This window comes from Alligator mississippiensis, chromosome 11, assembly GCF_030867095.1.
Source record: "Alligator mississippiensis isolate rAllMis1 chromosome 11, rAllMis1, whole genome shotgun sequence".
NCBI classification, from domain to species: domain Eukaryota; kingdom Metazoa; phylum Chordata; order Crocodylia; family Alligatoridae; genus Alligator; species Alligator mississippiensis.
This window is the reverse complement of record NC_081834.1, coordinates 18,134,010-18,155,739: the sequence shown is the minus strand read 5'-3', so window position 1 is coordinate 18,155,739 and position 21,730 is coordinate 18,134,010. Positions and strand designations below refer to the sequence as shown.

At 41.0% G+C, this 21,730-nt stretch overlaps 1 protein-coding gene across 4 annotated transcripts; it reads left to right on the top strand.

Moving 5' to 3' along the window:
- The first annotated feature begins 16,760 nt into the window (after window positions 1-16,760).
- Window positions 16,761-19,664, top strand: RAMAC (RNA guanine-7 methyltransferase activating subunit). 4 transcript variants are annotated; one of them, XM_019477679.2, is made up of 4 exons: window positions 16,761-16,837; window positions 17,071-17,174; window positions 17,449-17,625; window positions 19,206-19,664. In XM_019477679.2, the coding sequence occupies exons 3-4, from the start codon at window positions 17,459-17,461 to the stop codon at window positions 19,390-19,392; spliced, it is 354 nt and encodes a 117-aa protein (XP_019333224.1). In that variant the 5' UTR covers window positions 16,761-16,837; window positions 17,071-17,174; window positions 17,449-17,458; the 3' UTR covers window positions 19,393-19,664. The 4 variants fall into 4 exon arrangements, with proteins under 4 accessions (XP_019333224.1, XP_006259426.1, XP_019333225.1 ...); XM_006259364.4 differs by having other exon boundaries at window positions 16,799-16,892; XM_019477680.2 differs by having other exon boundaries at window positions 16,823-16,912.
- Window positions 19,665-21,730: the final 2,066 nt, after the last annotated feature.

Below are 21,730 nucleotides of genomic sequence, written 5' to 3'. Positions count from 1 at the left end.
GTATGGGGATGTGAGTGAATGTGGAAACACCAGTCTGGCCCCCTGTTCAAGGCAGGATCATCCCTGACTAAATCATCCCAGCCAAAATGTCTGTCCAGCCTGCTCTTGAAAACTTCCAAGGGGATGGAGATTCCTCAACTTCTCTAGGTAACCTGTTCAAATGCTTAACCAGCCTCATAGTCAGAAAGTTCCTCCTAATCACCAACCTAAATTTCCCTTGCTGAAACTTAAGGCCATTGTGCCTAGTCCTGTCCCCTCTGGCCACTGAGAAAAGCCCATCACCATCTTCTTTACAATCATCCTCCAGGTATTTGAGGACTATCAAATCCCCCCTCAGTCTTCTCTTCGCCAGAGTAAATCACTGTAGTTCTTTCCTTACAAGTCATGTTTCCCAGGCCTCTAAAACTTTTTTTGCTCTGCACTGGTTTCATTCCTAACTGTCCACATCCTTCTTGAAGTGTGGGGCCCAAAACTGGCCACAGTACTCTAAGTGAGGCCTCACCAAAGCTGAACTGAGCAGAAGAATCAACCACTTACCTTGAATTACTAGTGACAGTCCCGTTAATACAACTCAATATTTATTTATTTATTGCAACAAGAGCACACTGTTGGCTTATCTTCAGTTTATGGTCTACTGGAACCCTCCGGGCCTTCTCTGCAGTAATGCTGCCTAGCCAGTCATTTCCTAGTCTGTACTTGTGCATGCAATTTTTCATCCCAACTGCATGACTTTGTACTTGTCTTTGTTGAATCTTGGCTAGTTGACTGTGGACCATTTGTCCAGTCTATCCAGGTAATTCTGGATCCTAGTCTTACTCTCCAGAGTATCTGCAGCTCCACCCAACTAGGCACTGTCCACAAATTTAATAAGCATGCACTCAATCCTGTCATTCAAATCATTAATGAACATGTTAATACTGAACCCAAGACAGACCCCTGGGGAACCTCATTTGATACACGTTGTTCTCCTCTAGGCGCTACATGATGACCTGCTCCATGAGTAACAGAATAATTAACAAGTAGCATGACACAAACATAAAAGCATGCAGCAAAGCCAGAATAATGCCAAATCATCTAACACTGGTCTTTAGACCCTGGAATGTAACTACACAATACAGTGTTAGAAGCTTCCAAAACACAAGAGGCTGCCAAAATATCTAACAATACTAATACAGTCAGAGAGCACCTGTAACCATTAATAAACAATTTAATATGGGTCCTCAAGGCATTCTTCTTACTCTGATCTGATAGAAATCCAGACTGAAGCATACTCCAGAGTACATGCTGATACTGGTAAGTCTGAAACTGGACTGCTATAATTTTCTTTGGCATTTTACTTAAAATGGGCAACTTAAGATACTGCAGAAAAGCTAAATAAAAGATTTTCAAATAAGGAGAACTTTCAGTTCTCTTATGTGCTGGAAAAGCACATTTATTGCTTACATTTTACCAGTTAAAGAAAGGGTGGGTCAAAAGAATCTGATCATCTAGCAAAATCTCTGGACAAAGTGCAAGCATGGGAAGCCTGCCAAACGTGTATGCATAAACACACACACATACATATACATATGTATGTAAATAAAGGAAAAAAGCAATCTAAGGGAGTAACAGAAGACAGTCTACAAAGAGGGGGATATTGCTCAACAATCAGAGAGATCAATCGGTCCAACAATCTGACACATGACTAAGTTGTGCTAAAAGACTGTAGAAGTCAGACCAGAGAACAACAAGAAGAAAATGTAAGCAGTTCTACCTTATATTGTTATATATTGTTATTGTTATAATCAACAAAGAACATTTTTAGAAAATAACCCCATCTTAGAAAAAACAGTCCCCTTTAATTGAATTGAATGTCTACTTCTTTTCATGCTGTGAAACAAAGCTGCAGAAGCTGCCAATCTGCTTTCCTCATAGCAGTCATTATTTTATACACTTTTACCATGGCCCACCTTACTCGCTTCCTTTGTAAGGTAAACAATCCCCAACTTTGCAATCTGTTTTCAGATGAGTGTTTTTCTGTGCACCTAATCAATCCTGCTGTCCTCTTCTGACCTCCTGCTAGATCTAATTGTTTTTGAAATGGGAGATCAGTACTGTACACAATAATCCAGATGAGGCCACATCAGAGGCCACATAATATTTTCCATATTGTTTATATCCTGCTTTTTATGCATCCTAACATCTTGTTTGCTTTTTTGCAGTTGTTGAACTGTACATTGAGCAAAACTGATCACTGATCCATCTGAAGCTTAGCTTAGTTGTTGCTGCACTGATATAGTTGATTTTAAATCTTGATTCACATTTTTCCTTCAAATGTGAATTATTTTGCATTTCATATTTTAACGTGCAATTTTTTAAATGGTCAAGTGTTTTCACTCTTTTATTCTGGTGAATTTATTTTCAAAACCATTAAAATAGTCCCGTTCCCCACCCCCCACCACCCCGCCCCCAAAAAGGAAAGAGAACACGTTCAGTTTCATCTTCATTTGCAACCAAGGATGTTGCTTCTGATTTAATTCTAATTTTATAATCGTATAACTCCATTTACTTTACATGAATTATTCCTGATCTCCACAAATGTAAGATAGGGCACCTGGGCTAGAACAGCTTTACTTTTAAGCTAGCTCAGATCACATTTTAGCTTTGCAAGAACAAATCATACTACAGGAGACACAAGAGAAAAGCAAACTACAATGTTTGCGTACCATAAAAAGGATCTGAGCATTGTGGATCAACAGCAATGATGTGACGTAGGTAAGAATCAGAGCTACTAACAGTGAAACATAAAACAAAGAATGCTATGGAAAGAGAAAGATGTTAGTATTTCTGATTAAAGAGATCTAATTTTCGAATGCATTGAATTACAGGATTATTCATTCCAACAAAACATTTTTCTTGCATGTAAATTTTCATGTAGCTCAGCTTTTTTTCCTCAGACCCTTGCCACCATCTGTAACTGGTTGCTGTTTTTTAAAGACACTGAAGACATCTGTTGAAATACACATATCTTGTCACATGAAATTTTGGATTTAACATCTACACTCTGAAATAATACCAGGCTATGAGATTCCACAGTGCATTAGACAATGTCAAATTGATACAGGATGGATAAAAAGGAACAATTTAAAAAAAATTGAAAACAGGATTTTTTTATTTAATCAGATTTTTTATTTTTTTCTAAGATGCTTTAAAAAAATAAAGATATTTTAAAGATATACTAGAGCTAAACATATCATCATGGAATAGGGATTATAAATTCTAATTATATACTATTTGAGACAATATATTCATATAACCTATGTAACCGTTTTAGAAAAGTTTTATAAATAGGTTACAACAGGCCATGGACTATATTAGGGGCCCAATCTTATGGGGTTCCCAGAGGCACTTCTATAGATCAGTAAAGATTAAAGAAAACCACTCTACCCAACAAGACTCAGTGCTCAGTCTAGAAGATCCCATTAAGCATCTCTGTGATTCTTAGTTTCAGTTCTCAAACTGTGGATTTGTATCTCCAAAGATAACATCCTTGTTAACAGCAGTATATGGAGATGAGAGAGAACAGACCTGATTACCTATCCATTAGCCCTATTGTCTCTCTGCAGGTCTGTGTACAGTCAAGCCCTTACCTCTCTCTGAAAGTCCAAAGTTTCAAGAAGTTAAAAGAATAGAGGATTATTGGGGGTGGAGTAGATCTTGGCAAGGAGGAGGTGTCCGGAGATAAATGCAAGGAAGGAGGGACAGCAGAAACAAAAGAGAAACATTTTGAGCAGATTATTCCAGAAGTCTTGAGGGATAAGTTTCTGAGTATAGCCTCTCCATTGATTTGAGATCTAGTGAGAGAATGGTACCATAGAAAGGAAAACCTATCGTGGCAGCAGGCTTGCAAGGCCATAAAAGAGACCCTGTTTGGGAGTACTTTAATGAAGGTTATATGAAACAACAAGAATGCACTTTTTGTATGAAACACTGATTAAATTGAGGCTTCCTGACCAGTGATTTAAATCGTGATTTAAATCGATTTGATCCACCCTGAATTGATAGAAAATATTTAACTGAATACTCAAATAATTCTTTCAATTTTCATGACCCTAAGGTATTCAGAGAGTGATGGTGAACCCCAGTTCATGTCACTTTTGCTCTGCAAGCTTTGAGCAGCCAATCAATTTTTCCAAGGCCATTAGTTTGGTCCCACATACACTAGAGCAGAGGCTCCCAAACTGTGGTACCCATATCCCTGGGGGTACGCAAGACATTTCTGGGGGGGGTACGTGGGAGAAATTGTACAATGGTGGATTTAATTTTAATTATAATAATATTTGGCATTTTTGGGGTTAAAATATAAAACACATGCTGGTAGGGCTACACTGGCAGCTGGTAAATCTGGGAGGGGGTACACAATAAGAAAAAGTTTGGGAACCTCTGCACTAGAGCACATACTGCTGAAGAGGTCCCAAGTTGAAGCTCTAGCAGTCCTCCAAAAGGGCTCAGTTTCGCTACACAGATAGGGATGAATTATGATTCAGAGTAGACACACAGGCAGGCACAGAGAATAAAAGTCAGGATCACCATGCAGAGTATCTTCCAGTTCACAGCTGCACCCCACTCTTTGCTCTGGCTGCCTCACAAAGAAAGGAGGACAGTCCCATAAATGGAGACCCAAACCATCCGCCTGGATGTCCTGTGCCCCAACTCTCCCTAGGCTCCCTATCTAGGCTGACGTGTTTCTCCTTGTAGACATTCAAACCTGGAATCCTCTGTAAACTCCTCAGTGGATTCCTGGCAGGGTTATATGATGCGTGTGAAGTGCTGTGGAAGAACAAGACCCTGGCCAGGATTTTCAGTGTCCTATTTTAAAATCCATGTATAGGCAGCCTGCCTGATTCTTGATTTTCAAAACTGCTGACCACCTCCCAGCCCCCATTAAGGTCAACAGGGACATAACTAGGTACTGCACACAAGAAGAGGACTTCTCCTTCCTATTGTGTAAAACATTGGACAATCAAAAGTTTGGGAATATCTGGAAATTTAATATCCACCACCACGCACAGGAATAATTTTAGGTCCTTACTCTCTAGATCCACACTTTGCAATGTATTTTGAAAAAGAGTTCGACTGTTATTTGAAGACTACCTCCCCTACACAACAGGTCTTTTGGGAGGTAATAAGACATATTTGAGAGGCAGAACAACACTTTACGATTCCAATAAAAAGTCTAACCAGATAAACATACATTATCTTCAAATACAATTAAAAGACTTGACTTAGACTGCTACTTGATTGATCTCAGATAAACCACAACAATTAATTAATAATAGATATGAACCCAGTAAATTACATACTGTCCAGGCAGAATTTGCACTATGTAGATTTCAGTCATCATAAGAATCTGGACAAAAGTAGGAAAGTTGCTCCCTTCTAAATGTAGCACAACACAATACCCACAAATAAACATGTCAGAAATACTTCCCATCACAAGGAGATGAACACTCATTTTTTAATTCTGGAGGGATTTCTAACTTCTCCACTTAGCCAGCTGCTTCATGGCATTTATAAACACACTGGCAAAAGATTCTTTAGACAAATTGTTTGACATTGTGGAACACCAACATAGAATTACAAGCCCCAGACCTCATATGGCCCTTGCTGACTTCCTTGCTTATAAGAACATAAGTATTGTACTGGGTCTCACTAATGGTCCATCTAGCTCAGTATCCCATCTCCAACAGTGACAGTACTGGATGCTTTAGAGTGATCTACCCCATGTCACACCCTCCCTGGCATCTACTATCATTGATTTAAAGATGCTATCACTAACTGTTCTGTTTAATAGTTCTTAAAGGCTCTATTAGCTATAAATTTGTTCAGTCCCTTTTTGAACCTTGTTGTACTATTTGCCTCTAATGCCTCCTGTGGTAATGAATTCTACAAGTTAACTACGCACTGCATAAAAGGTACTTTCTTGTTAGTTTTAAACCTCACATTGACAAAGCCTTTGTAGAAGCTGTCTCCTTTGATACTTAGCAAAAGTAAAGACCTGGATAAAACTTTTTCCAGCTCTACAAATGACTCTTATCAATGTCCTATTAAACCCAAATGACACTACAAGCTACTGATAAAAATCATGGGAAGGTTAGAAACTAATTTGGCCATAAAATATAATATTCAAGCCCCCTACTTCCAACCTCATTGGCATAATAGTTCTATACCAAGACCCTCTGGCCCCATAGGAATTATTCAACAGGATGAATTGAAAGCTCCTTTTCTTTGGACTGAAGAAACATGGATTAAGGACCTCCTCTGAGTCATAGGTAAAATTTCTGAGAGGGACCCAAGGTATCTATCAAAACAAGTATTCTCCTCTCTAATATCTTACCCAAGAGGTATCTTATCCCCATCTGTACTGTATAAAACTACAGAGTGCAGATCCACATATTTACTCCTCAGAAAATTGATTTTATTCCATAGTAAAATGGAGCAGGCACAGGCCACACAGCCATATGCTGGTTTAAGTTACTCTGCCCTGGGGTAAAGTTCTCTCTCAGGTAGTAAGTATATGCTGGTGGATGTTACCCCAGCCCCAGTCATGTGTCTGTTCCCCCATGTTTTTCTTCCTGCTAGTTGTTTGCTTTGTGCAAACTGGCTCTCCTGCCACCCAGCGGCCAAATTCTGTAATAGCGCCTACTGCAGGCAACCAGCTTGGAAGAGTTGGGTCAATGCTGGCACCGCAGCAGAATGAATTTACTGTGGAGTAAAATCTGAGATCAGTTACTTACTTAACTTGTTCATGCACCAACATTTTTATAAAAGTAATCTAACTGTTTTTTCCCCAAAAACAGACTTATCATTATCTAGATCAACTTTAAGGTGGCTGCCTTTTGCTGTGTTCTTTTGGCTAATACTTTTTCACGAATATGTTCCGTGACTTTTCTTTTCCCAGTTTGTATGGAAGAAGCTGATTTAAAGTCTCAGTTGTTTTACTATGGGTCCTAAATGGCATACGACAGCAGCAGTAAGCAGGAAATATGTATGTATTCAAAGTCTTTCAGAATTAATGCCTCTATTTGCCAGATATATTTTCTTCTAAAATAAAGCACATGTACTTAGTCTAAGAGAACACTTGCTAGCTACAGAATGTTCAGTATGCAGCTTTCTATGAATATTTAAAGCCAAGTTCTCTGTTGGTGCAACACCACTGAAATAGAGTCAAACCACCACAAAATATAGCCTGTAGGATATAATCCTACAGCATTACCTTCAATGAGAGAAGAGCCTCAACTGTGACAAATCATTGTGAAGGGGGTGCAAAACCACATATCTTAGCCAAATCAGTATCAGTAGGAGCTGTAGGAAAGCTCCATGCAAAAACCTCTGATTTCCTTAAAAATGGTACCCAGTGATATGGCAAACAGTTATACTTGAGGGAGCAAATCCTCCAGCATGCTATTTGGTGGCAGGTTAAAGGTACATTCATCCTGCAGAAGCCACAGATATTACATTAACATAATAACACTTCGCCCTTCTATACCTCTTTTCACACGAATATCTGCAAATACTTTAAATACAGACAGGGGCAAATCCTGATTTCACTGATGACAACAGAAAAAAAAATCCACTGACTTCAACTGGATCAGGATTCAGCCATAATTAATTAAACCTTGCACCATTCCCATGAGTCAGATAAGGGATATATAGAGATCACTTGACACATCACTACCATGTAACTGTCCCTGGAAAATATCAACTGTTCCAAATCCCACAGGAACACAAAACAGCAGTTTAGAACATGGCGTGAAGGCAAATACTTTATCCAGTTGAAAGAGAGGAAATGCTGATAGCCGGAGTGAAACTACCCGAAATAGAATTTGGCCAGGACCCTGGAATTAACAGACCTGTTTTCTTCAAAAGGTGTTGTGAGATCTTTAATGTCCCTAAATGGCCAGAACTATGTTCTTTTGTGTCAAATCAGAAAGATAACACTAACAACAGTAGGGCAACCCATCACACCACGCCAGAGCAATTTCATTGTTGAATCACCAATACTACTTTTAGCAGCATCTGCAGCACTGCTAAGGGTACCCACCCACTCACAAATAAGCACAGGGGGCACAGGATATATGTGCCCTAAGAAACCTCTTTTCAAGGCAGAGGGGTAGAATGAAATATTGGTACTGCTGAAGTCAACATCAAAACTCCCACTGACATCAGAGGCCAAGATTTTAGTGCCTATGCATAGCTACTTGTGGGATCCTGGCAGTAAGCTTTCTTAAGAATTATGAGATCTTTGACTTGATATAACTGAAATCCTTAATGACAATTTGTAATTAGTGCATAATATTTTTCTAATTTAATTAGACTCCTGACTTGTTTTTCGGGCTGGCAGTCTTGCTTTTGCAATCTGCTTAGATGCTAGTGTTCTGAGATTATGATTTGCTTTCTAATATACATGTTTACTCAGGAAGTTTATGCTACTCCCAAAGCAACATTTAAAGTGAGCATTCATGAAGATAAAAATCCATGTGTTACTTCCAGGATAAGTAGCTCTAACATGATCTAAAGCACCAATTACCATCAAAGCATCACCTGGAATATACTTTCTGTGTGCATGCATGTGTGGGATTATACACACTTTTGTCTGCTTGTTGAGGTTAGGTCCTTCTGAACTGGACTGCTTGCGTGCCAAAGTAATTTTATTAAACACGGTACAAAACACCAATGTTCTACTAGAAGTGGTGGTGATCTACAGGCCACATTTACTTTCAGTGACAGGAGCAGCAGTGCCCGGCTATTTCTATTATTACAGTGCCTTGGAGACCAGGTCATAGATCAGGACCTGATTGTGCTGGTCAGTGTGTACAAACAGAATGACAGTGCCTGTCCCAAAGAGTTTACAATCCAAGTGCAAGAAAAGAGACAATGGGTGGTTAGAAGCAGACAGGGGAGCATCCAGAAACAATGAAAAAATGCTGGTCAGCAAGGTGGACAGAGGAGTCAGTCCTGCAAATCAGCTGATATGTTTGTATAGAGCTCAGCACGGCCGGCTTTCACCCCAGATCAGTGCTTCTGGGGTAAATAATTATACATAGTATTTTATTAAAATGGAGTTACTTCAGGGTCAGAAGAAACTCAAGTCTCTTATGTGGGGACCAGGGAAGAACACACTGTGTGGTCAGCTTCAACCCTCTCACTTATTACCCTTTATAAAAAGTTAAAGCAACTCCTGTAGGAAAGCTCCAGAAGTGCCCCCTCAAATACAGAGAGAGGGACAGGATGCTAACATATTCCTAGCAGTGCTTGGCAATAAAAGCAGCTGGAAAAGGCCAAATTTTCTCTTTAATGGAGGGAGTTTGACTTAAGCAAACCTAGAATCCAATTCTACTTCCATTTAAGGACCCAATGCAACAAAGGTCTTATTGATTTCAGTGGAACTTAAGCACATGCTTCTGTATCTGGCAGTCAGTTCTTTTACTGGAGTAGATCTTGCTGTTCAGCTCCCTGTGCAGTTGACTGCTGCACCATTTTTCAAACATTAGCCCTGCAATACAATATTCAAAATTTGTATCTGGGTCCTCAGATTAGCATTCTGGTGCAAGAACAAATGTATTTGCATAGCACAGTAAAAATCTGAGGTAAAATGGAGTATTTTGATGTTCTAATTATGAGCTGAAAAATCAGACTGTCTGAAGAAAGAGATAGCTGTCCAGCAGACACATGCATAATATCTCTAAACTAGAAGAACAGGTATTTACTAAAGATCCATTTTGCTGGAGGAAACGTGGATGAAGCCAACACAAAAAATGGAACAGGAATAACTCTTTGGGGTATATTAAAACATCAAAGTGAGAATCAAGACTTACACTTTTACTTTGAAATTAAGGGAGTTCTGATGAAATGATATCCACATGGCACCTATTCTTCCATCACCCCAGAAATAGTACATCTCAGCAGAGGACTGGTATGCAGCCCCTTAGGTGTTATTCCTAGCCTTGTTCTGATAGAACTGAGCAACTCACTCAACTTCTCTGCGTTTGATTCTGTTGTCAGGCTTAATACATAAATTCATCTTGGTAAAGTCCTGTAACTTTCAGATGAAAGCAATTATAGCAAGGTGAAGTATATAATAATAATTCCTTGCTATTATCTGAATCCCCATAATCTAAGAATTAAGGATCCACAGTTCTGATTTATGCACAAGAAAAATCCTATCACAGTGCAATAGGGAATTACTCTAACAATCCACTTTGTACTCAGAGTGATGCCTCTGGTTCTGTTCTCCCAAAAATGTCAACATTTCCATATTGCTACAGAGCTGACAGGTAAGTATACTGGATATCAATAGTAACATCAATTCAAAGAGAACCAGAAATTGGGTCTGAACAAAATCTGAACCCAGACACTTCTGCAAATGCCTTATCCCTATAACAGGCTAAATCAATAATGGCAATAACCTAGTCAACACACACACTTTGGACTTCCTGGCATCTCATCTGCATCTGGATTGGGGTTTTGGAGCTTGAGCAAATCTCTGATGAATAGCTACATCTGCTATGTTGACATTCTGCTACCTCATCTCCTAACTTTCATACAGTTTTGTATAATACTTTAGTATTATTCCTCCCACTTCATTTCATTTGTTCTGTCTACTGCTACTTTACAGGCCCTCCATGGAAAGCATACACAGTATGCACCAGATGTGCTTTGGTAAATACTGATGCTTATACTTCAGGCACAGCATGCATGTCTCCCTAAAATGCACTGGATCTAATCCATCTCACTTTCAAATGAGCAACATAGGAAGCAGCATGAGCAGCAAAAACAGGGACTATATTGGAACTGCATTCCACCTATGAAAGAGCCCTCTGTCTTGCCCTCTTATTCACAGTTTCTCTGAGTAATGAGGAAAGAATTTAACATTTGGAAAAGCCTCAGTGGGACAAATTCATCTAGAGCATAACTCCACCAATGTTAATGGTATTACACAAGGGATGAAACTGGCACTGGAATATTAAAAAAAATAAAAGATAGTATTTACACAGCACAGCAGGATGTCTTGGAAAGAAAAAAGTAATAAAAATGAATCATTCTTAAAGAACTAGAGGAATACTGCTGCTTAATCAGTTTAAAAGGTGAAAATTAAGGCAAGCAGCAAGACTTTGATGATATTTAGAAAGAAAAAATCCTGACAGCAGGATAAGGCCAACCCTGCGACGAACCCAGAAACAGGAAGTAAAGATGCCAGAAATATAATTTCACAGGGCAAGTTTTTTGAAAAGGCCACTCACAAAAGTGAGATTGGAAAATCTGATGGCACTTATCCTGTCCTGCTATCCACCTAAGTGAGAAATAATATCAGGCCCATTAAGCCTTAGCAGATACTTTATAACAAAGCCTGCCATCAGAAATTGCTTGCATGTACTTGTCCCCCATCCCCTCAACATAAAAGCAATGCTATTTTTTACAGGCAGTTAACATTTAAAGGTCATTGTTCCAGCAAGGAAGTTTTTCTTGTGTTAAATTTAGTAGAGTCAGTGGGCATTATGCATTCTGTTCTGTGGGCTCCACTTTACAATATCACTTGGAGGGGTAGGAAGGATATTCTTAAGCATGTTGGTTCTGTACTGCAATGGCAATTGCAATGGCAAAGGCAGAGCAGCTCTCTGACAGAATTACTGTGCAGGCTTAGATGCATTTGTCAGTAGCATCTGTTCTGTCTCCACTTTTCTTGTTATTTAAGTGAGAATCATCCAGGCAATGATCCTCTCAAGCCCTGGGAATAAAACTCAGGAATGAGAAATCTCCTGTTTGCCAAAGGCTTTCTTACCAATGCTTTTGTGGTATTTGGCTACAGAATATCCTTACAAGTATGATCTTTCAGTACGAGTGTCTGGCACCCCACAACACCTTTTTTTAATTCTTTGTGTGCTGATATGCCCTCTGGTTGTCTGGTGACTTCTCTTACATGCTCAAACCACTACCTTGCTTAACACATCATTAGTCAGCAGGGTACTGCTCACACCACTTTTGTGCATCTCAGGCCAGAGTGCAAGGTTTTTCTTCCTTTAACACTGTACCTTTTACCATAATACATTAATCGAAGCACTTGCTGCTGACTGTTGAGAAAAGACAGGCTTTCAAATACCATGCAATAGAGAAAATAAAGAAACTGAAAGAAATGTAGGCAAGCATAATTCTTAGTTGTGATATAATACAGTACATTTACAGTAAAGAGGTATTAAACACAAGAAGAATGGTTTCCTCTTTTTCTAATATCAGCATGATCCATGGCACTCTCCTTGGAGGAATCTCTGTTTACCCACATACACGTCTATTCTCCTTTGATCAGAAAGGACATAATTACAAGGATTTTGGTTCTTTAGTTGATTTTTCACAGTACATATTAGCATTTGATTAAAAGGATTTTCCCTTGTTTGAAGTTACAGAAGCGCACAAAAATTGCAGTGTGCTTATTCTTGGTACAAAAATACAGGCTGACCTTTCATTCAATTCCAGTGTTTGCAACATTAATTTATCCAAAATAAGAAGCCGAGACACCAAAATGTAAGAGCCTGGCATAAAATTATGAGATCTGTTAATAAACAGTATATTTTTAAAGGTTTTTTTTAATTGCTCTTTGTTTTTGAGACATAATGGTAAATTCCAGTTGAATCAAGATTTTCTTGATAACAATGAAAGTTAGAAACTTAATGTCTTCTAAATGAAAGCTGAAAGTCATGAACCTGCATGATTTTAAAAGATGAGGCTTTATCAGAAGCATCAAGCATCAGGAGATGGGTGTAAAAAATAACAAAAAGTTAACACTAATGCATCCTATGGATATTTTCCCATTGCTTCTGAGTAAACTAGATTATTAATTTATAGTCTGTTTTGGGCATTTGGCACCTCCTGAAAATTCTCTTTAACTACACACAGGCCAAACTAAATAGTTTCATTGTAAACTAAGAAGAGATTAAAATGTCTAAAATGATTACTGTTTGAAACACTAAAATTAAAAAAGAACAAGGAGGAATGCCTGGGGGGGGGGGCTATGTCCTAGGGTAGTACTTTTCAGAATTACTGAGAAGTGGCATTGGTTGTAGGAAGAGCTGGTGTTGGTTGCTTAGAGACTACAATGAGGAGGAAGGCAGCAGAAATGGGAGGATGTGCCAAGGCCCTTATTTTGAAAACATCCAGGGATACATTTTGAAGTATTCAGGTATTTTTTGATCCAGATAAATGCTCACTGAGTTCAGCACCTGTCTGCTTTTGCAAATACTTAGGTGCCTTAAATATCTGGCCACTTGGTCTTATCTACGTATAGTTGGATCATTGTTACCACGTCATCTATCAAGGGACTATCCACAAGATCACCTTTTCTCCCCTATTTTTCTGCCCTTTGTCTCCCTGATTTCCAACTATTTCCTTTTTCATTGTTAGCCTCCTTGGAGTCTCAGACCAGGAAAGACTCCCTATGCCTGAAGAAGGGTGATTGTGCCCAAAAGCTTGCTAAGAGCTTTTTTCCAACTATTTGGTCTCATAAAAGATATCACATCTGCTAAAAGTACTCTGCCTGCCTATATCCACAAGACCAGCACCTGACTGACCCCTTCAAGCCTATGACCTGCCTCACATTACTGCATAAGAAACCGATCCAACCACTGAAGTCCAAGGTTCATACTACACAAGGTTTTAAAACAGTGGTGCTCTCCTAACCTAACTTCCATGTATTTGCACTCTTGTGTTATGTACCCTGACATAACTTCAACTTGGGTATTTATATTCTGTGTGCAGTTTTAAATTAACCCCAGCAAGTCTGATTCTGTGGTATTCTTTCCTTTACTACTGCTGTTCTGCTGTTGCCCTATTTTACCTAAAAAGATGCCACACTTCAGAGGTAGGTCAAAACCAAGGTTTCAGTATAGGTCTCTTACCTTGTGCCACCCTGTTGGCCCTTGCAAGATGCAACCATGCCTTTCACACAGGTTGATCCCTGTGGTCATACACAGGGTATGAATTATGGGGGAGCTCGGGGGGGCTGAACCCCACCATAAGAGACGAGTCCTCCCATGAGAGAACTCCCTTGTGAGCTGGTCAGCACCCCCCGGCCCCCCCCCAACAGCCTGGAGCCCATTGGCCACTGTGCACAGTCCCTGGCCCACCCCACGCCTTTCTAAGCAGCCCAGGCAGTGGTGGCAGCTTCTTCTGGCTGCCACCACTGCTGGCCCCAGACCCGCAGTACCGGCAGGGAACCATGCACACAGTCCTGACCCCGTCAATTTTTTTCGCAGATCTGCCCCGCCGCAAGAGTTGAACTGTAACACGAACCCTGGTCATACACGGCCCCAAAAAATCTGAGAGGTTTCTGAACAAATGCAAGGATCCAACTATACAAGTTTCTTGTACGAATGAAACCAGGTGTCCTGATCTAGGAACTAAACTTGTGGTTAAGTGTTTTGCTGATTTGAGGTCATAGTTTGTAACAAAATATTTAACATGAAGATGAGTCACTATCTTTTAATGAAAACCCTCAGTTATCCACTAGGCAACAGCTTGAAGTCAGTAAGAAGTAAAGGGCCCCTCTTTTGCTAAAGGTCACGTCTTGCTTTTTGTGCATGAAATCTCCTGCTGTCATTCCTGTAACTATGGTATCCACTAGTTAAAAGGTATGCAGGGAAGTCATAGTATTTCCTGTCCATTTCAAAGGGCACCACCCAAGTAAGGACTGCAAGATGAAACAGATTACTTTTCAGACTCAAATGACAATTTGAGTCTGAAATGACAGTTTAGAATCAGGGACTCCAGTCCAAGAGGAGACTGGCATTAGGTTATTTCGACTGAGGTCATTCTTTTATTCTGCGAATGAGAGCAATCCTACTTTGGGTCATGCAGAACAAACCGCAGTATTTCTGTTTACATCAGACCAAGGACACTTCTACTTTAGTCTGATATTTTTGGAAGAGAAGCAGTCAGTATCACTGCGACTGAGGGATTCTTTTTTTTTTGTAAGTACTGTATGTGATTACGAGCCTTTGTGCTTTGCTACTCTCTCTAAGCAATAAAGAGAAGTCTCAAGCGTAGCACACTTGAGTCTAAGAAATTGTAAAAATAAATAAATAAATAAATCACTGTTTTCTTTTTAACAGGGTCCTAGGGACAAATTAGTTTCTTATATGGAAAAAGAGAGAGAGTGCAAAGAAAAAGGAAAAAACAAGAAACGTCATCGAAGAATTGTGAAAAATAGTAAGCAATGATTTAGAGGTGCACTGATCCATCAATCCCATATCATATCGGCACTGATATAAGGAAAATTGACATTATTGGTAATTGGCTTTTTTTGGCCGATGTGGCTGATACAGTTGCCAATAAATGTCGTGTGCATGTAGGCAGCTGCAGCACAGCACGCAGGTAGCCAGAACCACCCAGCAGCGTGGAAAGCACTGTCTGAATGGTAAGTCTGTTGGGGGGGAAGGGGAGACATGGGAGAAGGAAGGGGGTGGGGACAGGACTGAGGCCCCTACAGTGAGGGAGTGGGGCTGGGCTGGGGCAGAGGCAAGCACTTCCCAGCCCGGGTGGGACGAAGCACAGGATGCAGCCGCAAGTGGCTCGTTTGGGGGGCATGGGGAGTGGCTCCTGCCACTACATACATCATGAGAGAGCATGGGGGGGTGCATGTGCCCCCATATCTGTGCACAAGCCAAGGGCAGTCTAGGGCCAGGGATACGCTGAGCTCTTCCTGGTGGTGGTGGGGGGGGGGGGGGTGTCAGGGCTGTGCTCAGAGCAGGCGGCAGTGATGCTGGGAGGAGGGTGTCATGGGGGGAGGCTACAGCCACCCTCTGAGCACCGCTGCCATCTGCCCCAAGCGCAGCCCAGCCCAGCCTCCCTGCTGGGAAGAGCCTGGTGCCAGCCCCAGCCTGCAGCAGCAGCCTGCCCTTGCCCCACACACAGATCTGGGGGCACGCACCCCCCCTGCTCTCCCGTGGTGTGCACAGCAGTGGGAGCCCCCCCCCAAACGAGCTGCAGGTCTGTCTCTGCCCCGCCCTGCCCCAGCCCCCCCCACAACAGACTTACAACACCGCTCTCCAAGCTGCCAGGCCACGTATCAACAATCGGATTGGTATCGGCCAAAAAATCTCTATCAGCGCACCCCTACAACGAATTTGGATTATTGGAAAGTTAGAAGAAATGGCCCATGTCTCTCTCGGACGTTTCAATGCAATCTCTCCTTGCGCAGCTAGAAGTAAAGTCAGTCCCGACACTGCAAACCCCCCGGGGCAGGGAGCGGTGATTATTATGGCAGTGACCTACTGCTGTATAACCAACTTAGGGCAGTTCAGTTCAGTTCAGACCCACGTGCTGCAGTGAACTCGGGCTCACAACCGCTGGTGCTCTCTCTCCCCATCTTATACCGGGGATCCATCCATCGCTACCCGGCCCTCGCACTCGCACAGCTGGCTGCCGCTCGCCGCTCAAGTCAGCAGGTCGCTCTCCTCGGACCGGAGCGAGGAGCCGGGAGCCGCGCGCCGATGCCCGCCCGGCGCTGTTCGTGCCCGCAACGCCTTTCTGAGCACACGCCGGGAGGACCACGAAAGCCGAGGGGATTCACTCCGAGGCCCGGCGGCGCCACAGAGGACAGCGGCGAGCGGGAGCCGCGCACGGGGCGCTGCAGCCGCCGCCTCCCTCGGGCCGCACAAGTTTCGAACCAAATGCGCCGCCACCAGCAGCAGCAGCAGTGCCTCCCCGTGCGCAAGCGCGAGGGCCCGGCCCGGCCCCGGCGGAAGGGGCGGGGCAGCGGCGGCGGAAGGGGCGGGGCAGAGGCAGCGGCAGAGGCAGCGGCGGTTGGGTGAGGCGGTGCTTTGCGGGCCCTGATGGGGTGACCCCGGACCCAAGGCCCCCAGGTCTCCCCTCGCCGGCAGGAGTAGGGCGGCCACCCCAACCCCCAGCCCCGGCCCACAGCATCTGGGCACGGGGGCGACCCCTCCGCGTCAGGGGCCCGGCTGCAGGTGCAGCTCGCAGCGGGTTCCCGCAGTAGGTGGGTGTCTGGGCATCAAACCACGGCTCCTCTTTTCTTTACAGGAGCGTGTGAGACTGAAGCCCAGCTCTTGCGGGAGAGTACCTGGAACATAAAGATCCAAAGCGTTTCTGCTGAGCCGTGGCAGATGTGTGGTGGCCCTACTAAGGTTTGCTTTAAATAAGCTAATGATGGGTGACTAAGGAGCAAGAAGGTGATGGTCTCTCCCGTCTGTTAGAACTAACTCTAGAAAACCTCCATTGTATTGGTAATGTCGGTAACGCCAAAGTAGGTGTTGAGGACTGTAAACATAGTGGTTAGCGCACTACATAACAATTAAATCACTTTTAAAATGTTGTAGTGTTTTCACTGATTTTGGTAGCAAAAAAAAGTCCTTTGTTATGTATTTTTAAGGTGCATCCATTTTTTTTTCCTGTCTTAAGAGATATCAGGATGACCTCTTCACTTGACGTTCCTCCAAATTATGAGGAGGTATTTGCTCATCGATTTACAGCAGATGATAAGGAGTATCAAGAGTACCTGAAACGTCCTGCAGATCCACCTCCTGTAGTAGAAGAATGGAGAACTAGATATGGTGGCAACCAGAGAAACAGAGATCGGTACTGATTTAAAGGAATCTTTGCCAGCTTCATAGTGATAGCCATTTTACAATTATATCAACCTTACGGTAAAGGGAAGCAGTTCATTTTCTGCTGCCCTTTGTTAACCGATGGGTTTTCTAATTAAACAAATGTACCTCTCTCCAGATTAAAAGGTAGTGAGGCTCCACTGAACTGATCCTGACAGTGGTTTTGCATTTTATATAAGAGTATGAAACACATTGTTTTCTGGCAAGCAAGAAGCTGGAACCACTAAACTGATTGCCTTTGGGGCCAGTTGTTGCCTGGCTGTGAACTGATTTATCCAGAGGCGAGAGATGAGAGTTTGTCTGCAAAACCAAACAGCCTGTCTTCTGTAGCGTAATAATCAGCAGAAGATAGACAGTGTCAAGGAACAGAATAATAACATGCTCGTTTTGTTAGTTGTCCAAAAAATTGTTGTTTTCAGCCCAGATAACATCTGACATTCTGTGACTAGCCTAGTCTGCATTGCTTTTGTCTATTTGTAGGCACTGTAGAATGCATCATATCCCTCTAGCAAGTATACTGAAGGATTGTATTATGCCTACCAAAAATAGTTTGAATTATGCTTTTTCTGTAAGCTATTTGCTGCTTTCCATTTTTAACTTAAAACTCGGTAGTGGATTTTTTGGGGAACTGTAGATAAAGGGCAGTTACTACTTTTAAGAGTTAAGCAATGTTTTTGTACCACCTGCACCGCATTTATTGCTTGAATCCTGATCCTACAAACACTTGCATACGCCAACCAGACTGTGTGCGCATTAAGTTAAGCAGGTATAAGTGTACTTGTACAATAAGAGTTAATTTCATAGTAAATAATCCTCATCTTACAAGTTTTTACAACAGAAAAGGGGGTTGTTTAAGAAACTTTGTAAAAGCTTGGTTTTTATGAATGAACATATTCTGCTCATTTATACTACAATCAGAAAGTGTAATTGAAGCATGTGTAGATAGGCTTGTGTTTGCTGCAGTCCGCAGCGATGTGGAAATACTAAACTGTGTGTGATATTGAAAGTAGTTTAGCTGTGGCAGGGTGGAGGTTAATATGTGCTGCATGGAGCTCCATGCTGCTGTGCTAGATAGCTTTTAGTGTCCATTGTTGTTTGTTCATCCGTACACCAAGCTGTGGTTTACTCATGATTAAAATAAACACATTAGTTATAGTAATTCCATATTTTTAAACATAACTGCTGTTGATATCCAAGCTACTACTAGTTGATGCCATACTTACTTGCTCAGGCATGGCTATACTTGATGATTGCTTTATAGATGAAGAGAATGTTTATCCTAAATTTTAGCAATTCATTTTGAAAGGTGCATGTGAGGTGGCTGAAGCTTTTTTCTCTCTGTCAGTTCATGGGTAGTAGTAAATAGTTAAAAAATTATCTTGGGTGCCAGGATAGCTATTAATAATAATTGCCAGTAATAAAAAAATGGTATTTGAGTATGTAAATAGCTGAGTGCCATATTTTAGGATTTCACTAAAATGTTGGTGAACATTCATCTTTTAAAATCTCAGGGCTTGTGTTAAAGTTCATGCAAATTTCTTTTTATTCTAGGTTTCAAGATGGCAGACAGTATAGAGGAGACAGGTATAACTGGCAAGGTGACAACAGATATAATCAGAGGCAAGAGAGAAGCTGGGGTAATAACTACCAACAATACAGACAAGAAGACTCTTTCTCCCCACAATATGGGCAGTATGGCAAAAACTCCTACAATAAGAGGCCCCGTTATGGCTACTAATAATGCAGTACTTTCTAGTTAAGCATCCTGTAAACCTGTATAACTATATCTTGAATGAGATGTGATGCTTTATTTTGTGTTCGTCTTTTTTTTGTAGCTAGCTTAAAATAATGGGTATTTGTTTGTAAGGCCTGCTAATGACACGCTATATTGCAAGTTACAACCGGCATCCTTTTTTTGGACAATAAAATTCTTTAAAAAAAAACTAGTATTCAATTTCTATGTGGGACTTTGGTCTAGGTGAATATTAATACACTCTTACTCCCGCTCCATCTCTGGCCCTGACATCCTCTATGTATTACTTTTTGAAAAAATTCTTCGGGTGAAAGAAGATGCACTTGATCTCTGAAGGCATATAGCAGTGACTTAATAATAATAGTCATGGTGCTGTTTCTGAACCCAATAGTTTTGTGCCCCTTCGTGGAAGAATACTACCTATTAAGTAACTGATAGTGAAATAAAATATGTAATGTTGGCTGGATGTATTGGGGCTGGGAGCTCTCTCAATATTGAGAGAGCTTATGCAACTGGAATTCAGGGAAGCTCAAGGAAGACAAGTATATCTGCAGACTTGTACAAGTTTGTGCATTGCCATCATCAGTTCACTGGGCTAAAAATAAGACTAAGAATTTTAGGATGAGAAAATAGACCACATATAATATCCTGCCTTTTGAATTAATGGCTTAATATATACCCAGTTTAAAAAAAAAAAAACCTCTGCTACCTTCTCACAAGTCTTTCAGTTTAACTTTTTTTAAACTGTGGGAGGAGGGAGCAGAATTCAGTGACCTAAAAATTTTAACTAGAGCTTCAGAGTATTAATTTTCTTCCAGAGAATGTATATCTTTCTTAGTCTGCCTGATATTTGAAATAACTGCATGCAAATATAAGATTTTGTTTTCTAGCTCTAGAATGTTGTCATCACTAAACAGGTTTTTGACGTGCATTTAGAACTCCAACAAAACATGAATTGGCTTGCATCCTTTTACAATTAACCCGGTAGGTACATGATTCTCCTTGGGAATCCTGTTTCTCTTGATACCAATTTTAGAATTATAATGGCTATTATAATTAGTTTTCTTCATATGAAATAGTTTGTGTTTGGCTTGGCACCATTGCTTCCAAGCTTGGTAGTTTTCTTTTGATCACCTACGTTTTGCTTGAGAGGAGTCTAAGGAAATACATTTATCTCTACCCTTTAGATCTATATCAATTAAGCTATTGTATTTGCTGAAAGAAATGGATACAATCTTAATAAAATAATAAGGTCTTATTAGAGATCTAGGAAGGTTGTAAATATTTATGAAGGCTGCTCTTAAAATGCTTCTGTGTCCTAATGCTGGCATTTAGGTTGACAGCTACACAAGAAGTAATATTTACTGATAAGTGTTTCACGTCAGACAGCTGTTTGCTTTAAAGTGAAAGAGTAGTCCAAATAAGGCAGACTTTCAGTCAAAAAGAAAAGACATCTTGTAATTAATGAGTACTTAGTACTCCATTAATGTTCATTATATGATAATAGGGTCACAGCCCTTTCCTTTAACTGCTTAACTTGGTGATGCTCAACTTGCCTGTCTGCAGGCCAGATAAATGGTGCAGAGTCTCTATATATAGTAAGGATCTTTCTCTGCCTTTTCCCTTTTCCTGTAATCCTTTTAAGACGTTGTAGAATAGCCTTTACTAGTCTAGTCTCCACAGTAATTACCTTTAGTTTGTTCCTACGTGCTAATTTCTTAGAGTTAAGCAAACTAGTTGCTATAAAAGTTACACCTCAGTCCTATCCGTATTTATTTTAGATGATAAAATTTACCCAGCTGTAGCCCAAACAAATTTGTCTTACAGCTGTAAGTGGAGCTCTTGCATGGAGGAGGCAAGTGAAACCACTCAGCATGGAGAAAGCAATCTATCTATACCTGTGGTCTGACCCTCAGCTCTGAAATACCAAACAGCAATGCCACTAGCTTCATTGTTGTGCAACATCACATCTTGCAAGTACCAATCATTCAAACCTCGAAGTCAGTGCACCTCCCCTTCCAGAGTCAACCCTACCTAGTGCAAGCAATGCAAAGGACAGTTCACTGCCTGGAGTAAGCATTTCAGTGGGGCCATATTGCAACCAGGACAGAGAGAGAGTACATTTTGTATCATCATAAATTCACACCTTTTGGATGGATTTATTTAATAATGCTCACAGTGACTCAAAATTGGGTTGAGGAAACTACTACAAACATTTAAAAGTTGTAGAAGCAGAAGTAGTCTACTTACCTTTTAAATAAATAGGGTGAGCTATGTTTTAGTTAAAGGAAATATGAACTATACTCTGTCAGGAATCAGAGCA